Source organism: Lipophrys pholis (assembly GCF_963383615.2).
Source record: "Lipophrys pholis genome assembly, chromosome: 4".
Taxonomy (NCBI): domain Eukaryota; kingdom Metazoa; phylum Chordata; class Actinopteri; order Blenniiformes; family Blenniidae; genus Lipophrys; species Lipophrys pholis.
The window spans coordinates 33,008,763-33,023,812 of record NC_137637.1 but is presented as its reverse complement, the minus strand read 5'-3'; the positions used below and the strand labels follow the sequence as shown (position 1 = coordinate 33,023,812).

At 42.3% G+C, this 15,050-nt stretch overlaps 1 protein-coding gene across 1 annotated transcript in view; it reads right to left on the bottom strand.

Moving 5' to 3' along the window:
* poc1a (POC1 centriolar protein A) overlaps window positions 1-15,050 on the bottom strand; it is a 43,901-nt gene that overhangs the window by 27,102 nt on the left and 1,749 nt on the right. The window contains exons 2-9 of the mRNA XM_080460944.1: window positions 13,513-13,597; window positions 13,053-13,224; window positions 12,727-12,906; window positions 12,440-12,547; window positions 12,025-12,140; window positions 10,286-10,419; window positions 5,688-5,756; window positions 5,398-5,547 (exon numbers count right to left, since the gene is read on the bottom strand). Of these exons, the coding sequence (XP_080317070.1) occupies window positions 5,398-5,547; window positions 5,688-5,756; window positions 10,286-10,419; window positions 12,025-12,140; window positions 12,440-12,547; window positions 12,727-12,906; window positions 13,053-13,224; window positions 13,513-13,597 (1,014 nt within the window). The remainder of the gene's footprint in view (window positions 1-5,397; window positions 5,548-5,687; window positions 5,757-10,285; window positions 10,420-12,024; window positions 12,141-12,439; window positions 12,548-12,726; window positions 12,907-13,052; window positions 13,225-13,512; window positions 13,598-15,050) is intronic.

Genomic DNA, 15,050 nt, shown 5'->3' with positions numbered 1-15,050 from the left:
ATTACTTGACTATAAATTGAGCTGAAGTTTTACATTCCTGGACAAAGAAATTTCACAGCTTCAAAGAATTTCTAGAAATAAGTGAAAGCAGCTCAAGATGAATAACGATCAACCCGGTAAAAATGCACTTTCAATTTGCTTCCAGCGCTGTGACTCTCGTCTGATACCGACTCAGCTGTGGACCTCAACGCAAAGAAAATATGAGCTGTACCATAACCTTGACACGACTTTTACAACTATATATCTTCTTTCAGAGCATTGGCAGATGGATCCTTCAACAAGAGCTCGGAAATTCTTTATCCAAGACTGAAATACATTTAAGCTCTCGCTGACCAATATTAAAACTTATTTTTTACGTGGCCACGTACATGAGAAAACGAGCACAAAACCATAAGAATTTCTCTTTCAATGAAAATGTTCCTGTTTTGCGTTGCCAGGTATGTTCAGGCACCACAGCTACTGGACGTATGAGTGAGGCCGACCGGATCGGACAACAAGAGAGAATAAAGCCACGGCCCTGTGGGCGGTTTTCACAATTTTCAGTTGAGAATCAGCTGCTGCCAAAACACAGACATCAACCATTTGGTCAATAAAGTGCAAATGCAGTAATATTCGTCAACATGTATGGAATGTAATTGCACGTGTCTGTCAAAATCACAGGCATTTTACAAAGTGCAGTTGTTTCCCAATAAAAGCGATGCGGAGTATTGCTTCTTCAGCTGAAGCTTCAAGTGGCTGCATTAAAATAAAAGCATATTTCTGTGGATTTTCACGAGAACGGGAGTTCTGAGAAGAGGAGAATATGTTTCATACATCACACTAATCATCTCTCTCGGCATGGTCCAGCCGCCCATTTTAAAATCACCCTTTCAGGCACATCTGTAATAACTGTTGTCAAGTAGAGGAGCTATTAAAATCAATTTAAAATCTTGGGCTCACAGCAGCGGGGGGGGGGGGGGGGGGGGGGGGGGGGGACAGCCAGACTGAGCAGGCTGGTACAAATGAAGGTGTTTAAGGACACTGTCAGCCTTGTAGAAACACTCTTCAAGCACATTTTCAGGGAGATGTTACAATTAATCACATTTACATCACTGGAAAGACTTAAATACTTTTACCTGAGGTCCATTTACGAAGAATTGCTTCTTAACATCTGTGCACGTAGCAGTTTAATCGCATGAACGTTAGATTTTTTTTGGGGGGGGGGGGGGGGGGGGGGGGGTGGAAAACTCATCTTTCATGAGGAAATGCAGAACTATGATCAATGGGTAATTTACTCGATGTAGTGAGGATATTGTATGGCCGCTTCTGCAGCTGGGAGAAACATTGTTTTATTTTGAATCCTGCTCTTTTCAATCCCAGAGTATAAAAGAGAGACTGCATCATTGGGGCGGGTCGATTTAAACTTCAAGCAGAGCGATCAATAAGAGAAATGGGAGACACTGAGGTCGAGTGTGTGTCAAACAAAAAAACCAGAGTGAGAGAGAGAGAGAGTGAGAGAGAGAGAGAGAGAGCGATAGATAAAGACATAGAGAGACGACCTTGCCTGTGACCTTGTTGATGAAAGCAACACTGTAGGAGTCAAACAGGGTGAAATCCAAACCATTCCCTCAACTTCCCACTGTGTGACATCACGTCTCCACACTCTCATACTTTCATCACAATCTTTGTTTCTTACGATTCTTCCATTCGCTTCTATGGCTGTAACTCATTTTGCTCTTTGTACTTGAGCTGAAGCTTCACTCCTCATTCTCCCAGCTGAAGGATTTTATTCTCACCCGATCGGGTCAATGAATCTAATCTGGTCCAGAACACAGACGTGAGTAATGTAACCCAACTGATCTGATTTAAAAAAAAAATAATAATAATAATTTTTGTAAACTCTCTGTCCGAGTTGTTTCCTGGAGAAATAGTCACATATTTTAAAAGTGAATCCATTTAGTCTTTTCTAACCGTGTGTTAGAAACCTGAGCAGAGAAAACCAATCATGATTTGTTTCTGACTGACACGGTGATTAAAGCTCTTCTCTCTGAGGCTTTCACATGACGACAGCAGCCATTTCAGCTCAAAACACATGGCATACTTCATCAATCAGTTGGACTGCAGCCACTCTCATGTGTGAAAGCTCTCTTGGAGTTGCCACTTAAACTATATATATATATATATATATATATATATAGTAGGGGAAAAACTGAGTATATGCAAGAAATCCATGCATGTAGGGAAATATATGCAATATAGGGAAAACATGCAAAGTCCACAGTAACTATCCCCAGGCCTGGACTTGAACCTAAAACGACTCTACCACCATGTGATACATGAAAAGATCTATTCTGAGCCAAAAATGAGAGGCAATGACATCCGAGGCTAATATTCGTAAATACTGTAGTGACAATTCACAGATTTACTTTTAAGCTTTTGTTTCTATTTTGTGAAATTTACTTTATTACGTGTATGCTCCCGTGCTTATTGTTGGCAGGTTTTTTGGTTTATTTAGATATTTGTTGGTGCATTATTTGGACACTTGGTGGCGGTATTCAGACAGGTTGTTTATGTAGGGGACATGGGTAACAGGAGGAGGAAGGTCAAAGCGAAGGTGAGAGCAAACAGTTCTCACCAGCCCAGGAACAGACAACTAGGACAAAGATACAACTTGCTATAGGAAACCCTGTTGTTTTCATCATTTGCTTGGAAAAATAAACCATGAATTAAACTACGAGAGTGGAGATTTGTGTTTTTGGGTCTGCATTGGTTCACTAGTACTTCACCTGTTGAGTAAATGTCAATAACTGGACACTGGAACATCGAACAAATCCTGCCTGATAAATATAAATACACAGGTTCGTCATGAGGATTTGGTTGGCTGTTGTGATTATTTCATACATAAAGTATGCAAATAAGCAAATGAATAAAGTCGGCACTTTAATTCACGACTAAAACATTTGGAACCTTTGAATTTCTGCCATTCAGTTCCATTTCCTCGTGAAGCTGCTTACACTGCAACAGTATGATGACTTAAGAACAAACACGCACTTGCGACTCAATATAGGGTTTCATAATAAGCTCGAGTGTGAGTCACACAAGAAGACAATGCTTAAAACCCGAATCATGAAAGGTGGCCGTTTAACAGTTTAATAAGGGTGCGTTGCCTTCTTCTCTGGGAGAGACGCACAGACAGGGCGTGGTGAAAAACAGAACAAAAACCCGCTATTAAATTACCTTCCTGAAATTGGAGAAGATGCTGCCAGCAAATTGCTTTAAGAGTCAGTAAAGCCTTGATTCCATCTTCTTCTTTTTTTTTTTTTGACTTTAACTGACTCTGGCAGCGATCGACTCTGAGGATATTACCCAAAACCCCTCAGTTGTCAAATTGAATCAAAACAGCATGAACCAGGATAGTGCAGCGTCTCCTTCACCATGATCATTGGAAGTAGTACTAATGTGTTCTTCAGCTATAAATCAGATTTTTTTTTTTTAAAAAGACGAGTAAAAATAAAACACAGGCAAGTTGGAAAATGGTGAATAACAAGTAGCACTGATTTTTCTTTATTTCTTATTGATAGATATTCTAGGGGCCCAAAGAGAAAACCTTTGTTGTGTTTTGGGTGTCCGTTTAGACGACAACGGTGCCCAGACTGACTGCAAACACAACTTTTTGAGAAAGGCTCCCAAGGTGGAACTTTTCAAAAATGCTCGGGCACCGTGTAGAATGTGGAAAACACAACTTTTCTGAAATGCTGCTGCTGTGCATGCGCACCGCGGCCACAGTAAATCATTTTTCCTCACATGCTCAGTAGACGGACAATAACAACAATGTTTTCCTCCAGAGTGCCGTGACTCCCCGTTCTGGGATTGGACATTCTTTTAACCGAGAGTCACCTGAACAACAATCCAACTTGGTCGTCTGTCCATACGAATGTCCGTGTGCTTATATACCATTTTGTTCTCTGTGTGGTTTCAATACAGAAACAAACAACAGCACCGACTAGTGGCTCTACCAGGAAAAACAACAATTTTCATCGTTTCTGCTGTTGCTGTGTAAACGTTGTGAAACTTTTGTGCGACAAAAGTGCAAAAAAATAAGAAGCATTTTCACTTGAAACGTTGTCGCGTGTCTGCGACTCCTTATCACAATCTAAATCAGTCTCATCATTCATATCTGGAAAGTGTTTTTCCTACATTTTTAAAACCATCACCATAAATGTGGTAAAATATTTATTCACGCATCTCAAGTGGCCAATGAGATGAAACTACTCCCATATCAGAGTGCGTATGAGAAGGTATTTCTTGCCCTGCATGTGAGATCTGAATGTAGCTTTGGGCTGCGCTGCGAACTTCAAAGGAAGGACATGCATGCAGGAAACACAGTAGAAATATCTAAGACGTGTGTACGTGTGCAGTTATTAGTCAGAAGGCTTTTACTGCTTCAAGTAATATGATGTTCTTTCCTTTCAAACTTTGTCTTTCCTGTAATACTTTTAATCACATAGACACAATTCAATCTGGAGTATTTTAACATTTGGGATGCATTCAAATGCAATTCTTAGAATTATTTAAAAAACATTCCACTTGAATTAGGAGTCGTTCATTTAATGGCTGTATCTTCTTTTTCTTTTTTTTCAAATCATTGATGCTTTACTTTTCTCAAGCATGAGAAGCAACACACCTGACTAAAATATAATAATTTCAAACTGTGCTTTGATGCATCTGACTTGAAACGATGGAAAATAACCAGATTTTATAAATTTCATGTGGGTATTTCTCATTTAGCTTGATCTTCTCCAGTTTCCTCCCCCGAAAAAAAAAGACTTGCATACTTGACATATAGCATTTACATCGCCACCATTACCATCGCTTTTCATCTCTTTAGTTGCAAATACAGAAGCAGATCACCAGTTAGTCCTTTAAGATTTTTCGCAGTTGTTTTATCTTAACAAATCTCCACATGGCTGACATGCACAAGCTGACGAGTTGATGGCAAGCTTCAGGTACTGGGGGCGACCCCATTAGAAATAGTTAAATCAAGAAAATTCTGTATCTGTGACTTTACAAATGTTACGGCGTCCAGTAGAACTTTAAATGTGAAGAATAAAAAGTGGTGCATCAAATTATATAAGCGATCTCTTAGGTTTTTCTTAAATTACTGTATAAATGGCATTTCATTTTTTTATTTTTCATTTGCAACAGTCAACTAAAAGGTTGTACATGTGTGCCAAACACAGTATTTATTGAAGGACACAGCATGTTGAGTATGAGAAAGGATACGTGGACTCTTTGTATTTGAGTCCAGGAATAAAATCCATAAGTGAGACGGGCCAAAGTGGACATGTAATATACAGAAACCATATATGTGGAAGAGCTTCCAGATGGCTGCGTTGGTCCCTTGTTTCCTGGACTTACCTGGCTTTGGAGCGCAGATGGAGTCGTGTTCAGAGCTGAGCGAGCCGTGCAGCCGGCTGGTGGTGCCTGCGAGCTGGGAGCAGTTCTCTGTTGCACTCTGACGCCATTCCCGCTTTCGACGTGCTCTAAGTTGCTCTTCCATACCATTACCTACAAATGAATCATGGAGTACATTGCCATACATACAAACATTAAAGTCAAAAGACGGCACGTGATTTCTTTCTTCTACCACAACTCCAACAAATCTATGAGACGAGTTGGATTTAGTTCAAAAATGAACCAGTCGTCACCTGTTCGTCAGCACCGACAGAGGAAAAGTGCTCTCCTGACCGAGAGAAGGCCACACCGGTGACTGGACCCTGGAGGGGCAGACAGAGACACAGATTAATTCAGATCCGGGTAAGAATACCGTAAAACTGCTTTTGGCCAGAGTGGTTCATTGTGAAGGTGGATATCTTATTCATAGAGGTTTTATATAAAAGAAAACTAAATCTAAGTCATTATGAATACCTGACCCTGAAGAAGGTCTAACAAGATACTTAACATTTTACCAGCAATATTAATTAAGTAAGAAATATCAGTTAAAAAATAAATACTAAGACTGATGCAGCCTATGTATTTCATTCAGCCCGTTCTTAATTTTACACTTTGTAACTTGATAATTAATAATTCTGTTTTTTTTCTGCCAGGAAACGTGGAAGCAGTGAAAGTATATGTGTGACTATAAACATGGAGGAGGTAAACACCACAGACTAAATACAGAAACGATGAATATACACCTCCCAAAGACACCTGTTTGCATAGTGTTGTGTATGAGTGGGTGTGTTAGTGTGTGTCCAAGGTTCATAAAACATGTTGAGGAATTCAAAGCAGCAAAACTGCAAAGAGAGGCCCCTGATTCCGTGTGTGTGTGTGTGTATGTGTGTGTGTGTGTGTGTGTGTGTGTGTGTGTGTGTGTGTGTGTGTGTGTAGGAGGGGGTGGGTGTGTGTGAGGCTGTAGCAGAGCAATCAATAACACAAAGCATGGGTGAGTTCACACATACAATCAGAGCCAAAAAAAGATTACCTGGGGATGCCAGATGTGTGTGTGTGTGTGTGTGTGTGTGTGTGTGTGTGTGTGTGTGTGTGTGTGTGTGTGTGTGTGTGTGTGTGTGTGTGTGTGTGTGTGTGTGTGTGTGTGTGTGTGTGTGTGTGTGTGTGTGTAGATCTTAAATCTCAGCTATAACTCTCAGTTTGTTCTTTTTTCTAACACTTCACAACGCAGAAGGGGGGTCGATGATTCTGACCCGGGTGATCCGACCGTGTTGGATGGGAGGATGAGGGGAGGAACAAAGAAACACAAATGTGGAAAAAAAAAGAAGCGGGCATGGAGGCCGCTGTGAGGGAAAATAGGAGCCGTGTCCTGCGGCTGGCACCCAGACAAGCTTGGTTTGGGTGAGGAATGGTTTCCCAGAAGCACCTGAGAGAAGCAGACAGTGTCACCATGGCAACGCGACGGCCTGACAGACAGCATGTTCTGTCTCTGCTCTGACTAATGCCTGCTGCCAGGCTGGCACTCGCCATGGCCAGACACACACACACACACACACACTGAACCTATCTTAGCTGGCACATTTTATATACCGACAAATGAACAGGAGGTGAAAGAAACCACACAACCCCCGTATGGTGCACTTCATAACGGACTGACTAACAAAAATAATTACATACTATTAGTGGTCATTATTTCTACACGCATCAAAACTTTCACATTTAAGTAGCACCAAGCTACATAAGGATCTCCTGCGCATGTTGTGACATTAAAACCTTAATTTTCCACAAGAAGTTGTGACATTGAAATGAAAAACTAATTGTAGAAAAAAGTGTTTTTCTATAATTCGACACTCCATGTTTACATGTCGACCTGATGGGAGAAACGGGATGCATCAGTCTGCTTTTAGGAATTTAAAAGTGTCGTGTCAATCATTTAGCGCCTTTTCTTCCCACAACTCTTCAAACCAGCGACGCATGTGTTAGTGGGTAAAACAATTAAATATCCAGCTCCTCGTTATTCCGCACATGAAATCAAACCACTGTGTTATATTTCTGTTATATTTCTGCTGTACGAGGCAGTACAGCCCTGGTTAGACTGCAGTTTTAGAAAAGACTGGTGGGAGAATCAAAGGAAGGCATCTCGATATCAGCAAAGTATGGCAGTACTTTCATTTAAAAGAAAATGAAATTACTGTTTTTTTTGGCTTTATTTCATCTAAAATGGTCACATTATTTTAATTATTGGCCATTATCACACCTTTGGTTGTGTCTAGCACCTCAGCTGGTAGAACCAGCAGTTGTTACCTCAATATTGGTGTTTCACAGTAAAAAAACAAAACAAAACAAAAAGATGGTTCATGAAAAAATATAAAGTTCTTATTTACTATCCCAGATTTTAGAAAAATGTAGTAATGATTTCCAGACAAAGGCTGGGAAAGACAAAGTGGCGCAGAGCAACAGCAGCTCATATAAATCATGTCCAATCGCTTTATATCAAGAATAATACATCCCACCATGAGAAGTACCTCAAAAGATATACTTCTATTTTACTTTGTTGAAGGTTAAGATTTCAGGAAGTTAAGTGAAGACGCTGATCTTGAATAATCCTCCAGATTGCACCACGTTCTCAGGGACGATATTTAAAACTTTACTAAAATGACTTTTTTTTTTCTTTTTCAGACTAGTTTAATTAAGATCTTTGTTTAGTCAACAAGTAAATTAGCCACCAGCAACATCCCTACTTTAACCATGTGTGTAAAACACACAGTATGCGTCATCCAGAAGCAGATTAACATCCAGACATAAAACCCAATCACAGATTTTCAAAGGCAATAAAGAGCCTCATTTTCCTTTTAAGTAAGGACATTGCGTTAATTAAAATGTGCAATATACGTCAATTATAAATCACCATGTGGTGGCATGGGTACAAAAACAGGCGTGACAATGTGAATAAAAAAAAATAAAAAAAACATTTTCTCCTCACATACAGGAGGAACGGCCTGAATGGAAAATAACATGGCAACAGAAAAAATTAAATAAACTGATTATCACTCACTTTTCAGAAGTTCACATTCACACTCAAACAAACAAATGTGGGCCGTTAGGTTCCGAATAAGTTAAAGAACAATAAATAGCCGAGCGACTCCTCGCACATGTGCCGTCCATGTGCCAGAAGTTGGCCGGCGATAATACGCAAAAGCCTGGAAACCTTTTTGAGCAAATGTTGCACTGATAAGCAAATTTCAGATGCGTTAATAGATGCCAAAAGGTGTCCCGTGGAGATGCTCAGTAAAACAAATAAACACACACAAACAACACGTCGGACCTTCCATCCGTAGCAACGCTCCGTTTCTTCTTTGTTTTCTGTGATGGTCGTGTGTCCTTGAGATTGAGAGGCTCTGTAGTCCTCCTTCATTAACTCCTCTGTCACGACTCAAAGTCATTCCAATCAATTCGGTTCTTGCAACATTTGTGTTTCACGCAGGTGAAAATTAATCTGTAGAAAGTCGTTGCTCTTTTAAGGTCTAAGCCGTCTTATCTACCTACCGAGTTTGGGGGTGGGGGGGGGGACTTACTTTATCAGAAGTTTTGGGAGCGCAGAGCAGAGCAGAGAGACAAATTAACCTAATTTAGCAGGATTCAACCCAGCCAGGTAAAGTGCTCCTGAGGCCGGGTAAACAACACGTTTCTCACATCCAACCACAAAACACTTGCGTGTTATGGCGAGTGCACGCATATACACATTAAACAGGAGACACAAAAACCCACACTGAACAGATGGGGGGGGGGGGGGGGGGGGGGGGTGTCTCCTATCTCTATCTCTGCAACTGGAGAGACAATTAGCACTCCGAGTGCTCCCAGCACCAACAGATTGGTGGAGTCGCCGCCGAGCCAAAAAGAACAACAACAAAAGTGAAACGCGGTAGAGATGACAAATTTGGGGGCGTGAAGAGAGAAGAGGAAAATGTGTTTTGGTTTTTCTTTTTTTCTTTTTTAAATCGTGACAAAGAGGAGAAGGTTGGCAAGCTACCGAAGAGAAACGCAGGTGACACAGACAGAGAGACAAAATGAGAGACGAGCAGCGTGTGCGGAGGGATAGATAAACAGATGGACCACATGTGGTACTGGCAAGCCACCGACTTCCACAACCGGCCAGCGAGTCGGTCTGTCAGCTGTTCAAACACACATGCAGTCAGCGAGCGTCCGGCCAGACGAGATGAGACGTGCATCAGACGTGGAGGAGGCAAACACAAGAGGAGAAACGAGGCCGACGGTAATATGGTGGCAACGCAGAGCGCCACGCCGAGGTCTGAGAAACGACGGCGGGACGGAAACAGAGAAGGAAGAGAAGAAAAGGAGGATCCAGGGGAACGGAGGCTGGAACACACTTCTGTTTCCTTCCAACAAACCCTGAGATGAGTCACTGTGAGTGGGCTGCCCGCTCGCCAGGCAAGCACTAAAATACACCACAAACACAAAAGAAAAAAAAAAAAAAAGCTTCACACACTCACTACACTTCTCAGAGAATCGAGCGTGCACAAAGAAGATGTGAAACATTCTCACACTCATCAAACCCCCACACACACACACACACACACACACACACACACACACACACACACACACACACACACACACACACACACACACACACACACACACACACACACACACACACACACACACACACACAAACACACACAGAAAACAAAGTGAGCGGACAAAAGGCCTTCACCTTACACCAACATGTCCAGCTGAAGAGAACAGTGAGGCTTGAAGGATATCTGAACAGTGTGTGTGTGTGTGTGTGTGTGTGTGTGTGTGTGTGTGTGTGTGTGTGTGTGTGTGTGTCTACCTGGTGTCCATGCAGTGTGTACAGTAGCTTGCCCTCTATAAGGTCCAGGATCTTCAGTGTGGAATCGCTGGACGCAGTGATGAGGAAGTTACCATCCGGGTGGAAAGACAAACTGTTCACCACTCCAGTGTGGACTGAAAACACACACACACACACACACACACACACACGCACACAAAAGTTCTGTAAAATCATATTGTTTCATCAGAAACTGCTGCACTTTTTATGTCACAGAATACCCACTGGCTGTGAGACTGCATGTTCTCTCTGTGCATGTATAGCTTTTCTCCCCACCGAGGTTAAATGGCGACGCTAAATTATTGGCAAGTGTGAATGCGAGTGCTGTTGTGATTCGATTAGATTTATACAGTGATTAAACAAATATTAGATGCTTTCTAAACAGCTGAACCACACTGCTGCTCTACCTACAGTGAGGCCAAGAATGACTTAACATCCAGTTATAAATAACAAACAGTATTAGAAGTATTGCAGCAGCCTGGATGATGAGTGAACTTGGGACCCAAATGGTCAGAGAAAACATTATCCAAGCGATGGGGCCCTCTGCTGGCTGATGCGTGCTACTACACATACAATCATAATCAGTCACCAACGTCCATCTTCTGCACTATTCTCTGTCTGTGTTAATCCAGATGACTACGGGGGAGGCAGATTACTCTCTGGACAGGTTGTAAGGTGATCACAGGGCAAACACAGAGAAGCAGACCATCACACACGAACACATTGACACCTAAAGGCAGTTTGGAGACACTAAATAATCTCAAATGCATGTGTTGTAACTGTGGGAGGAAACCAGAGTAACTGGAGAAATCCCAGACAAGCACAGGGGAAATATGCAACCTCCACAGAACAGGATCATTGAGTGGCCCTACACTGATACCTCAAGCTGCAAAAAGATGGTGAACCTGCAAACCTGCAGACTTCGCATGTTCGAATAGGAATAATATATCTACAACAACGCAGCAAAACATTTTCATATATTTATATATTGTGCAACAATGAGACCTAATTTTGACATCAGATTTGTACTTCGTGGTGTTTAAATTGTAAATCAACTCAAATGTCGAGGAGAAAATGAGACGATGGGAGAAGAGAGGCTTTTTATCTTCATGCTCAGCCTCCTCAGACAGATGTGATTATCCTTTATTAAATCTCGTGGCTGAAATCAGTTTTAGCCCTGCTGATTAGAACAATTAGCCTGAGTGGTACGCTGACAAAACGGCAGCGAGATTTGGTTTAGCAAATACGGAACAAATCGTTAATCTCGATTGCGACACTAAGCGTCGCATCCTCTCACCTTTGTTCCAGTTTAGATAATCGTCATAAACCAAAAATCTCGCAAATGACATCAGATGTTGGGAGAATTAGACTTTCAAACTATCCAGTAAAGAGACGCAGCAACCTCTGAGCTGTGGCTTCCAAAAGGGTTTTTTTGCACCTCAGTAAGTTAGTGAGCGATGAAAGTATTCAGTAGTACATGTTCTACCTTCCCGGTGCTCTGGTGTCCTCCCACAGTCCAAACATTTGACATCTGAGGGTAACTGGTGACTCTAAATTGCTCTAAATGTGAATGTGTGACTGTTGGTCTCTCTGTCTGTTCATGAGGTGACATGGCTTCATCCAACTCAAACTCTAAGTTGGATAAAGATGTACACACTGAAAGTATTGATGGTGCTGAATGAAGCATCTACGTCGCACACTGTAATGTGGAGTGCATTCACCTTGGTAGTGCTGCAACATCTTATGGGATCTGATGTCCCACACCTTGACAGAGTGGTCAGTACAAGCAGCAGCAATGCATGTCCCACTGGGGTGAAAGTCCACCTGGCTGGCATGACTAATGGAGACAAAAACTAAAACGTCAAACGTCTGGACAAAACGTGGCTTCGTTATTACAGAAAAATAACTGAACTGACGCAAAACCAGGAAAATCTTCATATTCAACATGCTTTTATACAAATACTTTTTTTTTTTTTAGGTCCTACAGAAGCATGGAAATCTGAGAAAATATTTGAGAATGTAATACCTTGACATGGCTCAGATTATATTCCAACTCTCACACAGCTGCTGTTAAAAGTTTAGTAATAAAATCTAAAATATCAAGACCACCAATCCACAGTTATTGTGTGCGCTCACCCTGCCTGCTCATAGAAAGAGTGGATGCACTCTCTGCTGTTCTTGTCCCACAATTTTATCGTCTTGTCGTCGCTGGAAGACACAATTAAACGATCGTCTGGAGAAAACCTGGAGGGAACATAGTGGGGATTGCAATCAGAAAACTGGTTGAACTGTAGTAACACTGAGCACATGTTGTAAACGCACAAAACTTAAAAAAAAAAAAAGAACGTTATAAAAGAGAAAATGATCTGCACTGTTTGCTGAACCACACTGGCGACAAACGTGACGACTGCGAGTGCTGGTACCTGGCGCAGCGAACCCAGTTGATGTGCTGGCTGAGGGAAAAGAGGAACTTCTGCCTGTGGACGGTCCACACTTTCAAGGTCTTGTCGTCAGAAGCCGTGACCAGCGTCTGTCCGTCACCGGAAAAGTTGACGCTGCGCACAGTGGCGATGTGAGCTCGGAAAACTGTGGACTCGGCCTTCCTGCACAAGACATAGCAAAGCACAGAGAGAACCCAGGAGGCGTTCAGCAGCGTGGATCTTTCCTCCTCTGTGCTGGTAGAAGAGTCTGTTTCATGACTCTGGACGACGTGATCGTCACTGTGCAGTGGAATACAATAAAAACTTACATGCTGGGCACCCACAGTCTCACAGTCTTGTCTCGAGAGGCCGAGGCCACGAGATGTCCAGAGGGTGAAAACTGCACCGAGGTGACAGCGTCTTTGTGTCCGTCGAAACGATACGCTCGCATCTGAGGCTTCATGTTCCAGATCATCACGCAGGAGTCCAGCGACCCTGTGGCTGTGGGCAGCAGCAGAGCGGTGAGAGCAGCACCTCCCAAGTGAGAGAGAAAACCATTGAAAGCAGGGTGCGGGTTGTGGGGTGTGGGGTGCGGGTTGTGGGGTGCAGGGTGTGGGGTGTGGGGTGCGGGGTGTGGGGTGTGGGGTGCGGGTTGTGGGGTGCAGGGTGTGGGGTGCGGGGTGCGGGGTGCAGGTTGTGGGGTGTGGGGTGCGGGGTGCGGGGTGCGGGGTGCGGGGTGCGGGGTGCGGGGTGCGGGGTGTGGGGTGTGGGGTGTGGGGTCGCCGTTACCAAGCTGTTTCATGTTGCAGCTGAAGTCCACGCTCGTCACCGCGTCCCTGTGACCTTTAAAATGTCTTTCTAAAGTTGGGTCCGACTGTGTGCGGAGACAATAAAAACAATATCTTTGTTAGTGATCCTCCATTAGAGCTATTGGCAGGACAGGGAGGCAACCTCATGCTCAAGTGGCTGAAGATTCAATGAGTCAAAAGATTCACAGTTTTGTAAATCAAGCAGGTTGATGCTGAAAACTGTGACACATATACATTCAAATCTAACAGAAGACATTTAATCAAAGCCTTGAGGAAACCATAAGAACACATCTTCTTGGTCAATCAAGACATTAAAACACCTGAAGAACAAGAAAACCAGCAGATTTTAAGATAAAAGTTCTCAGTCAATTCAATTTATTTCAGTTTCCAGGTCCCTGCGTTAGTCCAGTGTCACTGCTTACTGGGACACTTGAGAGGAAAGGGAGTCCATGTTTATGTTCGTAGTAACACTGTTATTTTATTCTTTTTTTTTTATGTGACGAGTCAAAATGTTTGCTGTGAAAAACGCCCACTGCGTGTGAGACATCTCATTCCAAATGACCAAAACCGCCTCCACTCTTCTCAGAAACACAGAAAAGTGGATCATGTAAAACAGCCCATAACCCTCCGTCACGGGTAACCAACTGGATGGTGGGAACCCACTGCACACTGTAATCGGCCTGTTAAAGGGGAGTTTCACATATCTACTATAGTTCTAAATTTAAGTATGAGATATGGAAAAATAAAAAAATATTATGAGGTCAAAAAGCAAAATTTTACTTACATACATTTTTTATTTAAACCATTATCTACACTAATCTAACCATTGCATCATCATCAAGGTGGCACAGTGCCGAGTGTTCTTACCACAGCAAGAAGGTCGTGGGTTCAAATACCGGCCAGGCACTTTTACCACATGGTAGGAGAGTTGTACATATGTTTGTAAATAATTTAATGAATTTGCTCAACTTTTACCTTATCTTCGGCCTTTCACTCCAACCCAATAAGGAACCCCCAAAATATTGTCATTTACCACTTTATCGTACCGATAAGCATCAAATTTCTATCAATATTTAATGGCCAAACTATGGAGCTCTCAGGATTTAAAATGCTTCCCTCTTTGGCTGTCTTCAGGGCTAAATTATTTCATTATCTCCTGTCTGAATGGGATCCCACTGATCCTGTGTAGATATGTTGTGTGGTTTTTGTGACTATTTTTATTAAATCCTTTGTTTTCTCTGCTTGTTGTTCCTTCATATTTTGTTCATCATGTTTTGTTGTGTATACCTTAGTGGTAAGGCACAAAGATTAGTATCCTCGGCTGCAGGTCAATTTTATAATCGCACGGACACAAAAAACACATCATCACGTGAGGAACAATCAGTAAAAATATGCCTAAAAATTAACGCCTGTGCAAAAGTGTACCCAGAACGGAGCTGCCAGGAAGAAAATCCTAACCTGTCGTGCAGTGCTCTTCAACAAAGAAGTAACTAATACTGGTATCTTTACATAAATACC